The sequence below is a fragment of the Homalodisca vitripennis genome, chromosome 1 (genome assembly GCF_021130785.1).
Source record: "Homalodisca vitripennis isolate AUS2020 chromosome 1, UT_GWSS_2.1, whole genome shotgun sequence".
In the NCBI taxonomy this organism is placed as follows: Eukaryota; Metazoa; Arthropoda; class Insecta; order Hemiptera; family Cicadellidae; genus Homalodisca; species Homalodisca vitripennis.
This window is the reverse complement of record NC_060207.1, coordinates 243,798,851-243,814,067: the sequence shown is the minus strand read 5'-3', so window position 1 is coordinate 243,814,067 and position 15,217 is coordinate 243,798,851. Positions and strand designations below refer to the sequence as shown.

The 15,217-nt window shown below is 32.1% G+C and overlaps 1 protein-coding gene across 1 annotated transcript; it reads right to left on the bottom strand.

Annotated features, from left to right (window-relative positions):
• Window positions 1-4,651: 4,651 nt before the first annotated feature.
• Window positions 4,652-11,049, bottom strand: LOC124353212 (acylpyruvase FAHD1, mitochondrial-like). Its single transcript, XM_046803105.1, has 4 exons — window positions 10,912-11,049; window positions 7,470-7,566; window positions 5,730-5,873; window positions 4,652-5,451 (listed from the first exon to the last, which is right to left on the bottom strand). The coding sequence occupies exons 1-4, from the start codon at window positions 10,977-10,979 to the stop codon at window positions 5,107-5,109; spliced, it is 654 nt and encodes a 217-aa protein (XP_046659061.1). The 5' UTR covers window positions 10,980-11,049; the 3' UTR covers window positions 4,652-5,106.
• Between the last annotated feature and the right edge of the window lie 4,168 nt (window positions 11,050-15,217).

Sequence of the window (15,217 nt, the reverse complement as noted above, 5' to 3'; positions counted from 1 at the left end):
AATCAAGTAATATTCTAGAAAACAGATAAATATTCGTCTTCTGAAAAAAGCACAACTATGTATTTTATTATTTATAGCTCCGAATAAAAGAAACTTGTTTCGTGAAAACTTAATATGAGTTTTTTTTGCAGTTTTTTCGTATGTTAAAAGTGTCATTATAGTGTTCAAAATAATAAAAATATATTTAATTGTTATTTTCTCATACATTTTAACCTGAGTTGAAAATAAAACAAATAATCACAATAAACAAAACAAAATGTGTCACTGAATACTAAAATGTATAGAAACTCAATGAGTAAAATACAAGGAAAGAAGATTTTGTGTGAGCGTTATTTAAATACACGAATGTTATTATTTGAATAATTTTAACGATAAACTGAGAAATATTGTTTAGCGTGGACATAGTATGAGCCAATTTTAAATTTATATATAATATTGCATTATTGATGTGACTGTATAAATTAATTAAGGCATGCTTGTTTTAATTTGCAGAAAAAGCATTACATAAAATGTATACATAAGTTATCTAAGTAGGAAAGAAAATCATATATTTCAAATAATTATTCTAATCTCATATATAAAACTCTCGTGTCTCAATGTTAGTTACCTTACTCCTCCGAAACGGCTTTATTTATTTTTACCAAATTTTACTCGTATATGCATATTCAGTACGGCTGAGAATCGGATACTATCTATTTATTATACCCCGTGTGTTCAGGGTGGTTCACCAATTAAATTTAGAAGATCACAGTTTTTAAAGCGCCTGCTTATTGGAAACTGCACATACGAGACAGTTACGTTTTTATATAGGCAAACACTATTTGAAGGCGCTAAGTTAAGGTGTTTATTTGTTTTTAATATAAATTATCTGTGGTTAAATTTCAAGGTTGAATTTTAGACCACTTTATAATAAAGTACATGTACGTATACCTTGCGTCTTTTTAAGTTCGTTGTTTTTGAGAGGACACCTCAGCCTACGAATCAATTGAAAGCTCTTAAAATTTTAAACAATAATAATAATAATAAATTAATTATAAAATATTAATCAAATTTAAATCACTCAATTTTTAAATATAAGCAGTAATTACCATCTTTAAGTAATTTTAGTTCTTTATGAAACGTTACTAGAATTATTGTGTGTCTGTAAAACTAACTTGATTTTTTTATTCAACCATAAACTATTCAAACGACTGCGCTGAAATTTGACAAGAAGATTCTTAAGGTCCCTGGGATGAATATAAGCATATTCTTATTTCTAACATCCCTCTGCGCTAAGCCCTAATGGTCTTTAAAGTAGCAACATAACCCCTCTAAAGTTCTGAAATATTAAGCAAAATAGCGTTTCTAATGTTATCAGCTGTTTTGTGCAAACGTCGCTTATTATATTAACTTTGATTACATTTACAGTGACTGATAATGTTTTAACATGGTTTTAGATTTCAGCGATTATGCAAGTACTTATCTCTTTTACAAAATATCTCAAAACATAAGAAGGTCAGAATTTTATACCGAAGGCGCCCTTTGAAGCAGTTGGCAAGAACTGTGCTACATGAAAATTCGCTGGACTGTGCTTTTGAACTAATGTATTAATTTCAGCTCTAAATGTTCTATAATATTAACAATGTTTTTCAGTTTAAAAGGAAACAAATGCGTAGTGTCATTGTTAACATACTTTTAGGTGTGCATTTTTATGCATTTTAATCAAATATAAAATATTAGATATAAAAGATAACGTTACAAACTAACAAAATAAATTAGAATAGCCATAAATATAAAGTTTTAACGTATTTTCTTGATCGTGGCAACAAGGCACACTCAACATTGGAGTCGGAAATAAAATTCACTCAAACCAGTAGTGGTCATAAACGTGTAACGCCTACTAAACTGCGTGCAAAGGAGCCGGTAACATCTATAAGTGCAAATATAAGAGATATTGTAGTCTGACATTTACATAACATGTAAACACTGTTGTTAAACTTATTTGTCTATTTACAAAATAGGGGTTGTCATAGGTGTGTATGTATATAATTTTTTTTACCAGAAATGAGGAAAAATCAGCAATTGAAAAAACACTAATATCAATTGTTCAGCTCTCTTGTATCATATGATAAACTATTAGGATCATAAAATTATAATTACTAATTTTAATTCTCGTAATACTATTTATGTTTACTTGGGTGGTAGGAAGAAATTACCTCAACAAAGCAAGAAATACAGCGCAAGACTTATTTGTTGTAGTAAAATCAACGCATACTCAGTTTTTACGTAAAATTTCCATTCATTGTTTGTTAAATCATTCAAATAACGGTTTTGAGTGTTTCAGTAAATTTCAACCTCTCCTCCCGTTATCCCAATCTATATATGACTTCATTAGTTCGGCTGCAAGAAAACAGATGCATTGTGTTACTACATACTTACATTATATTTTTCCGCTTAAAAATAATAATGGTAAAGACAATTTCACTTATAGGACAATAAAAGTTAAGAAGAACTGAGAATTAAACTTAATAAGGAAGTCTTACACGTTTAAACTTTAATGCAATTGTTCCTTTATTAATTAAAAATGTACCTATATATGGCGTGATATATCGTTGACTTGCTTAACATTGAATGTCGTTTAAAGCTTGCTGCTAATAATAAAGATGTAATGACGAGTCTTCGAGAATCGCTAAGTAGACTTCTAAGAGGGGGATGTTTCATGGAACACATCCAATCTAGATTAGAGTTCCTTGATCAGAGTTTCATAGCCACAGGAGATAAGGTTGAATAGACGGTTTCTGAAACTGAATTTAAGTTTGGCCATTTTAGAACTGTGCACCTGACAGTGTAAGATATGTTTGTACTTCTAACTTGTTAGTAAGATTTGGCTATTTCTGATTGGCGTTACGTTGAACCCTGACTCTCGCAAGTTTGTAACCGCAACGCATTTGCTTCATATATACTATAATAAACTGCTAAATCACTAACCTGAAAAAAATAAAAAGAAAAAAATTTTACACTCAGGAATAATCATTTTAGAAAACATCAATATTTTTATAAACACTAAAATATACTCCAGCATGTATTGTTTTTTTGCAAAATTAGTACGAGTTCCTAGTTGATGTGATTTATAAAAATCATTTAAATTTTATTTTGAACGAAAATTTTGATGTTGTAAATTGACTATGGCCCGGTGATCTACTCTAGTCTCAACAAGCAGCGCTCACTATGGGGTCTGTCGTGATCATCGTATAAGAATGCCTTATATTTAGATTTAATTATTTTATATTATCATATTGATATATCAATAAACCAACACAATATTATAACAGAAGTGAGGGGTATCTTAGGTTATTAAAGTAGTACTGAGATTGAATTGAGGGTATTTCAATATAAGAGTCAATACCACTATAAAGAGTTCAGATTTTTACCCTCAGTACATTATTGTTTTCCCCCATATTTTGTCACGATATCTCGAATCTAAAGTAAGTAATATTTTTCAGAAAGTAAAACGTAGTAATAAATATAAATAATACAATACATTATTGGGTTTTAATTTTGAAGTATTTATTGCAGATCACGTGATAAGAAACAGAAGATATTTTTGGTGTTTGAAAAGGATTGTGAGAGAATAATAGAATATAAAACAATATCATGATTATAGAATTGAATCGTTTTCGATCAAAATCAACAATTGAGAACAGTATTTTGATATACAAAATGTCAAGATAAAAAACTCAAATGTGGCACTTCTAAACATTTGTAAAGGTAACATAACGCATTGTGAAAACAATCATCCATCGTCCCGTACTTTAAATTTATTGTACTGCGTTTTGTGCGTCTTTGAAAATAAAAAAAATAAGTTTAACTTGTTTTTAAACTTATTGTAATAGTATTTAAGAGTTTTAAGCATAAAAATAGCATTTCTAATATTAATATACTATTTCAGTCAATTGTATTTTGAGTCTGTATAACCTATGCTACAAGTGAATATAAAATATGCTTACACGAGAAACATATTGTAGTTAAGTTAGGACCAAAGTTTGTAGAGCATTAGAAGTGATATCTTATACTACTACAACACTTGTAAATATAAACGTATGACCAGAAATTTAATTTTTATAACTTCCTCTATGGACATATTTGGTACTTCCTCTTACGTCTTAACGCTTTACTAATAAATTATTACGCCCTCTCCCAGTATCCCCACCACTGCTCGGCACTCGCCCGCTTGCTCTATCCCCTGACCTGGCCACTTCCACTTAACAGCTAACCTCACACCAAACGCACGCTCCTTGGATACATCTATGGCTACATTAGTCTGTTCAATTAATATTTTACGCTTGTATAGGCCTACACAAAAAGATGCAATATAATTATAGAATAGGTAAGTAGCTGCAGTGTAAACATTATGGCGCGAACGAGACACGACCCACACAGCTGATGAAACAGAGACGAGGAGATGTTTGTCCCACCTACCACCACTGGAGGGGGCCCCTCCTGCGCGTGGCTGCCCAGAAATGTGCTTCTGCGCAGGTTTATTTGCGAGCGGTTTATCTACAATTAATTGGTTTATTCTGTGTTTTCTCATTGGCAATATGATTACACGTAAGACCAATTTACAAAGTAACTTTTTAAACATTCACGCAGACTGCTAATGAAACAATGTTTATTATTTTCAATATCGATGTATTTTTTAACATCTTAGAAAGTTTTGTTTTACAACTTCAAACCCTTTAGGCCAACTCATACGACAATTGTTTTGTGATCATAAAGAAGAAATTTGATTTCTTTAATTATCAAGATGCTGGTGGGAGATGCTTCGATAAATGTTTAAGAAAAATGTTCATTTATTGTTTTAAATAAATTTTTAATTTTGGAGTCCTGAAGACCTCTTACATTATCGAAAAAACCCATCTTATTTAGACTATAAACTATATAATTTACTTTTGTATTTTAGATAAAAATAGGCCTACAGAATTAGATCTTCACCAAGTCGTAATAAGAAACACGATAAGATTATAAATTTATGAAACTAGTTTGTTTATATTCAAGTTAAAGATGTTTCAAAACACATCGAAAATCATATAACTTTTCCAGAATATAGGTTTTAAATATTTGTGATGTTCAGCTAGCGGCCGCGACAGAAAACTTGAAAGTGACAAGTTCCTCCAGTCCACCCTCCAGGACATCCCCGGGGTGTATCTGGCAGTTGCCGCGGGAGGATCCTGTCAGGATAAGGTCGTAGGGCTCCAAGGTCATGTACTGGGAGATATAGCTGATCAACTCCCCCACAGAGAATATCATGTCCGAGGTGTTAGCGTCAGTCTTCATCTCCCCATTTAGGCGACACCACAACCGCACGTTACTGGGGTCCGGGATCTTCTGCTTGGGGATGAAGCTGCTCACAGGGCACGCGGTGTCAAACCCTTTCCAGAGATCCCAGGGCAGACCTTTCTTTTTCGCTTCGTTCTGGAATCATTGTAAACGTTGTCATGCTTGAAATTATTCATAAAAAATTTATAACTCTTGTGTAAGTATTTACTTAACTCCAAAATTAGTTTGATTGTGCCTACATGGTATTAAATACAAGTTATAGTACTAGGCAATAGTGCAAGATAATAATTAAAAGCTCTGAAGTGTATATTGGTGAGTTTAAACAAGAGGTCCATGACTATTATAACTATCTTAAATGGACACAACGGTCATTCACATAAAGCATACAAAAGGAGCAGAAGCTTCAATCTCACCAGAAAGTTGGTCGCAGTGAGGTCTAGAGCAAGGCAGTATCCCGTAACATATTCTAGCCCTTCTGAAGGCTTTACGTTCTTGCACTTTTTTCCAATTAGAACTCCCAGCTCGACGTCTTCTTTTACTTCAAGCTCCTTTGGTATCTAAACAGTAAAAAGGATTGAAAATGAAGTATTTTGTTTAATATTTTAAAACACATACACGTACATTTAAAAATCTATAATCTAATGAGCAATAAATGAAGATATGCTTGAAGTAATCAAGGAAACAAGATTCTCATGTTTTAATTTAGAAAGAACTAACTGATAATATTAAGAAGGTGTGGCATGTTTTAAATTTAGACTCAGATATATTGACTGTTATATTAGGGTGTAACAAGAAAGTTACCAATTGAGGTTTTAATAACAGGAATCGGAAGTATTCAGAAGTAACTCGGTGTGCTTTAGTGATCTAGTTTACGTCTTTGATTGTTCTCGCCAGTCCTCGAGCTGAAATACGATGTTTTTTGTGAAGTCAAATTTCGGAAAAAAACAAATATTCTCTGGAGGCGTTCGAATTCATTATTAAAAGATTTATTTTTAAATTTAATAAATTAGTAGAATTAAAATATTACTTAGATTTTACGTTTGAGCTCAAGATTTTCTTGTACTCAACACTAAAATAGATTGAAGTATAAGACATTTTTGTTGGATAACTATGCTAAAATACAGCGAGCCCCACCACTTCCTTTTGGGTGCTGTGAGATTAGGTACTATGACATTAGGTGCTATGAGAATCGACCTTATTAGACGGTTGAATTTTAGGTGATATGACAAAAATACCTCTTTAGTTACTGTGACATTAGGTGCTGTGAAACCCCACGTCCGTCAACGCCTAAACGAGCATGACCACTTAAAAGTTTCGTTTGCAAAAGCCGGTAACAACAAAACAGCTGACAAAATGTTTGTTGCTCCCGCCTTGTGCAAGCAGACCTATAAGGTTTTCGTGCTCGCTAATGTGTTGACGGTTTTGTCGAAAAAAGAAAGACTGGAATTTGTTTAAATATCTACAAATAGTAGGTGTCCTGTAAACTTGTTATAACCATACGGTGTATTTTTATTTGGCTTTAAATAATTAGAACAGGCACAAAATTAAAAAAAATCACAAAATTATAATTTCTTTTTTTATTTCACATAACCTAAATTCAAAGTTTTATATCTGTAATTTGAAGAAGACATTTTCATGTTTATATGTGAGTATTTATTCATGTATATAACCTGACAGAATAAATACATTATATTAATTTTAACAATAAATAGATCTTTCACAGCTGTTACCCTTCTAAGTATGCTTTTCTCACAGGAAACTGCTTTAAAGTTGGTAATTAGAAAAAAGCCTTTGGTAAGATGGGTTATTTTAAAATTACGGATATTTCATTAATTATATGTAACAAATGTAAATTGACTAGCTCGTAGATGGGAGCTAACAGTTAGGTTAGGCAGTCTGGCTTGACGTAGATTATGTCTAACATTTATGACTACGCGTTCTTCCGGTACCCACCACCCTTTTGGCTACCAATGAATGCGAATAATGTAGTGTGTAACGTGCAAGTAATATAGTCGTTTGGGAACTTAAAAATGCTCCGCCAGATGTACCCAATGTTTAAAAAATTTTTTTCATTGAGACTTATTTTGTTAGATTTTATTCAACACACCTTGGTGATGATAATAATTTTTGAAAAAAAAAAAAAAAATGAATACCTGAATATTTTGTCCTTGAGTAATATAAGCAGTTGTAGGTTTCATAAAAATGACTGGTTTTGTTGGAAGTGGAATATTTCTGTCAGCACATAGAGCTCTGAAACAAATTTAAGGTGATGGAAGAACACGTACTGTACGTTTAAAAAATCTTTATTACAATGGGCAAACTATATAGCCAACAATAACTACGTACTCGAGGCATAAAACTAGTAAGTATTAAAGATTAACATCATCAATTAAACTATACAATGTAATCTGAAATAATAAGTATTCGAGTTTCAATATATGAAGAAAAGTCGAAATCAAGAGTTATATCTAGAAATTATTATAAACCTAAGTACAATAATTCTTTCAGTTAATTTACAAGCACTGCAATTGGAAATGCATAATTTTTTCTGTTGTTTTAATATCTATCTAAATTATTAATCCATCTTAATTAACGTTTTATATTACTTTGGTAGTTTGAGAATACAATGGTAAACATGAGGTTTAATATTTATATACACAAATATATTAAAACATCTTACATAAGAATAAAGCTAGTTTTTTTATGCTATTTACTTTATTAGTATTCTCACTCTCTGGAGGCCAGTAGCAATTTCCAAATTTCTGATAGACACATGAGCAGAAACCTTAGGAAACCTACATGGCATGGTGTATCTAATGAGCTTAACAAGTATTGGAAGGTAATAGAATTGAGTAAATTAAAAGTTGGTTTTCCTTAGCCGGAAAACCACTTCCAATCTTGTCCTTGTAAAGCATTCTCCTTTTAGAGACCATTGACATTGGTTTGAGGGTTATTGGAACATAAATCAAGCACGGGCCTTGATAATAACCGAACGATTAAAGGAAAAACAATAAAACTCGGTACATAATTAATGCACATATAAATCTACTTTTTCAGTAACTAAAATGTTTTCGTCATGTCAGGGGGATTGCCCGCAAGTAGTCAGAAGGAAATCACAAATTAGAGCATATGTAGTGTAGTAAACTACGCTTATCTAAAGTTTGAAACATTTACAATATAGTCCTGTTCTAGATGGTTGAATATTCTTGTCTTGACTCACGTAGTGAAAGTTTGACGTAGTAAATGAATACTGGACTTCAGAAACACTTTTAAGGTAGTTATTGAATCTTCACATCATCCAATGAAGAATGGTCTACAAGGAGTTCGGTAAAAAAATTTTACCGTAAGCATAGCCCAAGAAGTACATTAATTTAAATTAACAATATTTGAAGGAAGAGTCAATAAACTTAATATTAATAAACTTAGAAATTATTTCTTAAGTCCAGTATTCATTTACTAAGTTAAACTTTCACAACTTGAGCAAAGACAAGAATATTAAACCCCTTACTACAGGATCTACATTTTAAATGTTTCAAACTTCAAATCAGCGTAGTTTTTTTAAAGAGTCAACCTTTTAAGGTCGGATTTGCGGCGTTATATTCTACTAATAGATGCCTTTAATATGATCTACTACTCAACCTGTCCTCTAATTTAAGATTTTCTTCTGGCTCCTAGCGGCCATTCCTTTGATATGACAAAAAAGTGGTCACATTAAAGCATTTAAAACGGGACTAGGTGTGAGTGGAATTTCAGGAGAGGCATTTGATGGATGGTAGAGTCCCCTGTGACTGCATTTTTAATCGTTATTTTTTATCTATATTTTCGCTGATTGATAAAATAGAACCTTAAGTAACGGTCTCGCAAATAACCTACCCTAGGATAAGACTTCTGCGTTAACTTACATACGTACACCTTCTATAATAAGGTATTAACAAAATGGTTCCATGGTCCACAAAAAAGATTTCATGTTACTAGTTCTTCACAATTTCCAGGGCGTATCAATAAAATCTAAGCAAAGGATCTCCTCGCTTCAGGGATTTGGCCCATATTAGGACGGGCGATTTCTTTCTATAGAATACTTGGAGGGACTATGATGCATCAATGATCATCACACTATTTGCTTAGCGAATAATGTCATATCATTGAATAAAATTTAAATGGTATGGAGCCAAAGAGGACCTATTTTAAAGGTTAGCTACAAATTTCACGAAGATGCTCCAACAAGGGATTGCGCTAAACGACAAACATTTAAAAGATATTACTAAAACCATTCATATTAAAATATTGTTCATTGTTCATGAATAACGTAATTTCTGGGTAACGGGTAATGGTAAAACTATTTCTTGAGAACTAAACCTATTATAACAGACGAAGATATTACGATTATTAAAAGGTTTTAAATAATAAAATTCTAGTAACAATCAGAAGTTTCTCAAAGGTCGGTATCACACTTAAGATTATAACGTAGTTTACCTTTGGAACTTACTAAGCCTTGAACATTCAATAGTCAAACCCCAAGAATAACAACTACCTACCAGGATATTAATAAAAACCTTCAATATTTGAAAGCTTTGACGATTTATAAACTTCTTAGAAGACATAATGTTTGTCTCTCAAAGGAATCAAGTAAATATGTATCGTTAAAACTGTGTTGTATTATCTAGTAGCTCGTAGAAAGTGTTCGATAAAAGTATTTGTATATTTTTTACTTGCTAATAAGATTTATATTATTAAAGCGGCTGTAGGACTTAGGCGGATCAAAATCTTAATTTAAATGAAGCATTAATTTGAAAGCGTATGTGTTGAAACAATAGGGGTTAATGGCATTCTTCAATTAAAAATAGGGTCGAATATTAAGATCAAACACTAAAATCATCTACAATAAGTAAGTACTCATGTAAATTTTAAATTTTGAACATAAGTTATTTTTAGCCTGAATAATGCAAAATTCTTTATTAGATTTACTACGAAAACTGCAAACTTAATTTCATACCCTACTTGGAGTGTTGGCTTTAAAATTTAAATACCTTTCAGTATTAAATTTTAATTAAGTCATTTAAGTGATAGTGGATATGATCACTATACATAACAAAAGTATAGTTATACTCTTATAATCCTAAAGTAAGTTCGAAATATTCCTACATTTATAAAATACAAATAACGACCAACAGGGGCTTAAAAGTAGACTCACTAAATATTTATTCAATGTGAAATATTATTTAAGTATCTGTTCCTAATTCTTTGTTTGTTCACTTAACGAAATTTTGCTTATACGAACAAATTTGTAATATTTTTAACAACAATATTTGAAGAAATGATTATCAAAGTTTAATAGTACACGTATTTATGTTTTTGCTAGAATGGATTTTTTAAAACTTGGAAATACTAAATGCAGCTTATGGTTCAACATGCTATACAAACTTTTTTGATCACGCATGATATTCTATCAACATAATATTGAAACTTTTTAGGTTATTCTAAATATGCCCTATATTTGACACAATTATCAATACCAAAATTATGGGTAAAATCTACTATATATAATATATTCTCCAATGCAATTTTAAATAACATGGTTACTGTAAAAGCACTCACTTGTAATTGAGACCAGCTCCGACTATCTTCTTTCCCAGCTTCCAAAATTCCACACTCGCGGATGACATTATTGTAACTGACAAAGTTTGACTACAACAACAACCACTTGAAACATATGGCTTCTATTTTATCAGCTGGTAGAGATACACAATGTTACGTACTTAATCTCTCCTCTGATAAACTTCTCAGAATAAATAGAATAGAGATAACCAGTGCTGTTTGTTAGACCTCGATAAATCAGTTATCATTATAGCATTGCACTGTATTATTGGGGTATATTATTTGTGTATTTTGTAAGGACAGTCCGACATGACGGTTTTAAGCCCTAATTTCCCCGTCCTCCCAGGCTAATCGCCTGTGTGTGGATCTTATTACCATAATAATATATTATTAATACTCAAACCATTATTATTATTATTATTTTAATAATATTATCATTTCAGTTCACTGAGACGAACTGATAAGATCTTTCTTCGGATTAAGTAAACCGGATTGTGTCTGTGTGTGATGATATTTTTATAATAATGTCTGTCCTTCTTTGTGGTGTCTACAACTTAACCTGTGAAGAAAAATCCGAAAGTGTGAAGTGCAATGTGTGTGAAAATGATTTCCATTTTGAGTGTGCAAAAGAAGAAGGTAGAAAATCTAGATCCTCCCGAGACTAGAAATGCAAGGATTGCAAAAATGAAGCATCCAGTGTCCGATGCTTATATGATCATAGTTACGAATATAACCTAAGAATACCTCAAAAAAATGTTGTACGACTTCAAAAAAGAAGTGTTTGCAGACATAAAAGTGTTCGCGATGAAATGGAGAGCTTGACCGATTCATTACAGTTTATATCTGACAAGATGGATCCGAGTAATGAATTAATTGAAACTGCAAGTAGAGAACTAGCCTATTTGTAAAAGTAAAAATGAGAAAATGCTGAACAAGGTGAGATGAGGAACACAGTAATCGAGCTGCGGGAGAGGGTCCGCACTCTGGGGTAGTACACTCGGCGTAGCATCATCGAGATCGCCGGTGCACCAGTAACGACCCAAGAAGACGTGATGAGCTTGATGAAGGACGTGGCTAAGGCGTTGGAAGTGGAGGTGTTGGCAACCATATTGAAACAGAACACATAGTTCCATCGTACTACAGTAAACGCGAGCCATCCCTAGTCGTGCAGTTCCAGAGCAGGAAGCTGAAGGACGCGTGGATCAGCAAGTACCGTGAAAAGCTGACCATCACGGTGGCTCAGGTAAACCCTGTTTTCTCTGGTCAGGGCATATTTCAGGATGAGAGTGACAGATGTAACTAGGACACGACGCAAGGAGAATGAGGAAAACGCCAGTTGCTTGGGAACTGTGGACGAGTAAAGGGGATTTATAAGGAGAAGAGGAAATTGCGACGTATCAGCAGAAAGAAAATAAATTTTGAACAGAGCCAGTGGGAGGGGACACTATGATAAGAAAGGTGATAGAGTTAGGAACAAAGAAACGTCGGTAGTAACGGAAATAAGTGGAAGTCATGGTGAAAAACGCTAAAGGGGAATCAGATCTTAGGAAAATTATAACTATGAGTTTAAATATAGTGTTGGGAGAATCAAGGACAGAAACGATTAAGGGTGGTTTACAAGGTAATCAGCGATGAAATATATAAAATGAATAATTTATGATTTTCATTAATTATTAAAATTGTCCATCATTACCTTTTTTATCTTTTAGCGGTCATTATCGTCTAGCTGCACATGTTGTATCTATTCTTTATTTTACTTAATAGTCTTCGTTAACAATCAGGTTTTACAAACTTATCTCCTCTTGTGTCCAAATATACCACTGTCATTATTTGTAACCACAAATCTAACTAAACATAAGTGCAGTAAAAAAATGTATTTGTCTTACCCAAAAAATTGGTTTAACCTTCAGAATTGAGGTACTTGCAATATATTATACTGTATATAGCTTACTTCCGGTTTAGCATTCCTGAATGTATAAAAACACATGACTGGTCATGTCATCATGACACAGTCATGACTGGTCAAAACAATCATGATTCAATACATCGTAGTTTCAAGGTCAAGAATAAAAGTATGTGAGCCTACAGATCTAAATTAGTCAAATACTGTATTGACTATTTCAAAATTTTGCACCCGACTTCCGATTTGTGGAATACATTTAAATATTACAATTACCGACTTTCTTCCTCCCATAACCACTCTTACTACATTGCAAAGTTACTACGCAGTACTATATACATCTTTTTTTAGGTATGGGTCACTCTCGTTTCTATATTCCTGGATATTTAAAACTTACTTTCTTTGTCATAGTTCAGTTTATCTAGTACCATGAGAAAGACTATTGCACGTTCACATGTCTACAATGTCTACATTAGTCAAAATCTACTTGTTTCCTGTTTTGATTTTCCACTTCCGGTTTAAGGAAAAGAGTGAAAATTCCAATTGACGGTATTACCTTATGATCAATATATCAATTGTGATACAAAACTTTACGATATTGATTTATTCAAGTTTAGCAGCTTGAATATTAAAATTAAACTTCCGGTGACATCGTACACTTCTTCTTGGTGTCCCCTCTACCTGAGTATAAAATTGTTATTCCTGTTTGTCTCTCCCACATCCGGTGTAAAATTCTCAATTTCCGGAGAGGTCGCCATCCCATCTATATATTGAGTCTAATGGATAATTTCGTTTATTTTTGAAATCTTTGCCGTAACTCCGGTTATTCTAGGACTAGTATTCTAGGGTATGAAAAATACACTCTGGAATCATTAATTAAGTTGATATTTGAGCTCTGTTGAAGAATATATAAACCTATATTGATAAGGTTGTATTAGTCAAAAGATTGTGTTTTCCTAATCCCCACTTCAAATGCGAAGATTAAATTTTAAAAATCTGGTGGTATTTTAATCATAACTATCTTAGTTTTTAAATTTCCGTTCAGAACAGGTTTTCAGGTATTGTTCACTTCAGTTTTATTATTATTATTGTATATATTATTTGGAGCACACTAATGGATTCATAGTTCTGTTGGTACTGATGTTGTGGTTAAGAATATAGTATAACATATATGTATAACATCCTACATTGACAATAAAGCTAGTTAGGCTCTCTTAGTTCTGGTGTAAGGATAATAGTTTATTTACAGTAACACAACATTTTCTCGTAGGATAAAACTGAATTTTCAAGATGTTGGGTTTCTTCCAGTTTGTTATTCCTGTGTATTTAAAACATGTCTTTAGTAATAAATACACATTGTGTGCTCTCTGAAAAGCCTATATTGGCTAATCCGTAATTATTTCCTGTTTGAATCCTCCAGTTGTTGTGTAAAGGGTGACAGGTGGATACTATTAATTCTTTAATACCAGTATTACGATGTAGAAATTGAGTACTGTATCCGACTTCAAATTTTAAAGTAATTTAATGCAATAATTATCCTGGTGAAAAGGAAATATTATTGTGTAATATTAAAATAATTATTACATGTATTTTTAATGCTACGATTAAATATTTTATATGCAATTATATTCAGTTATCGATAATCATATTGGTTACTAATGTAATAAAGTATGTTTTTGAATCTTGTTTTATGTATTGAAGAATAATATTAATAGTTACTGAACAAATTTTAGTAAGCCCTATTTGATATATTTTTTGCATGTCCACAAAATATTTTATTTAAATGAAATTGTGCTTAGTACTCATTTCTCTTTCTTTTATCTAAATCAATTAAATGATAACTGAATAGGATCTGAAATAAAAGTGTTTAGATTGTGAAAACCTAATTAAATTACCTTTATTTATTAATTAAAGGGGGAATAGCGTAAAGAAAGTAGCGACAAAATTGACTGACGCTACCCAACAAATACAGACGGAATTCCAAATTTCTCAATCAGGTTCAAATCCGACTGCTTCACCAAATGCCAATTGCCACTAACAAGCTTGACCGAAATTCAATTGATGTGCACGAAAACAGATGTACTTGTTGTAACTGAAACGGTTTTAATGACTAAGAACATCGACCTATGCAAATTCCAAATTTCACATTGGCTAATTCATTATTGCCGACAACTTTCCAAAGGAGGAGGAGTACGCCATTTTTTGTCAAACAAAATTATACTCATTTTCTCCCTTTTCATTGTTAAAACTATAGAAAAAGACTTTGAAGCAGTTGGGATAAAATTCAATTCGAACAGATCAAATTACCGTCATCGGAAAATCTACAGTTCCCAATGGCAATGAGGAACAATTTCTTTACAAATTTTTGAAGCCCTACTGATGGATTTAACTAACCATGAACAGGGT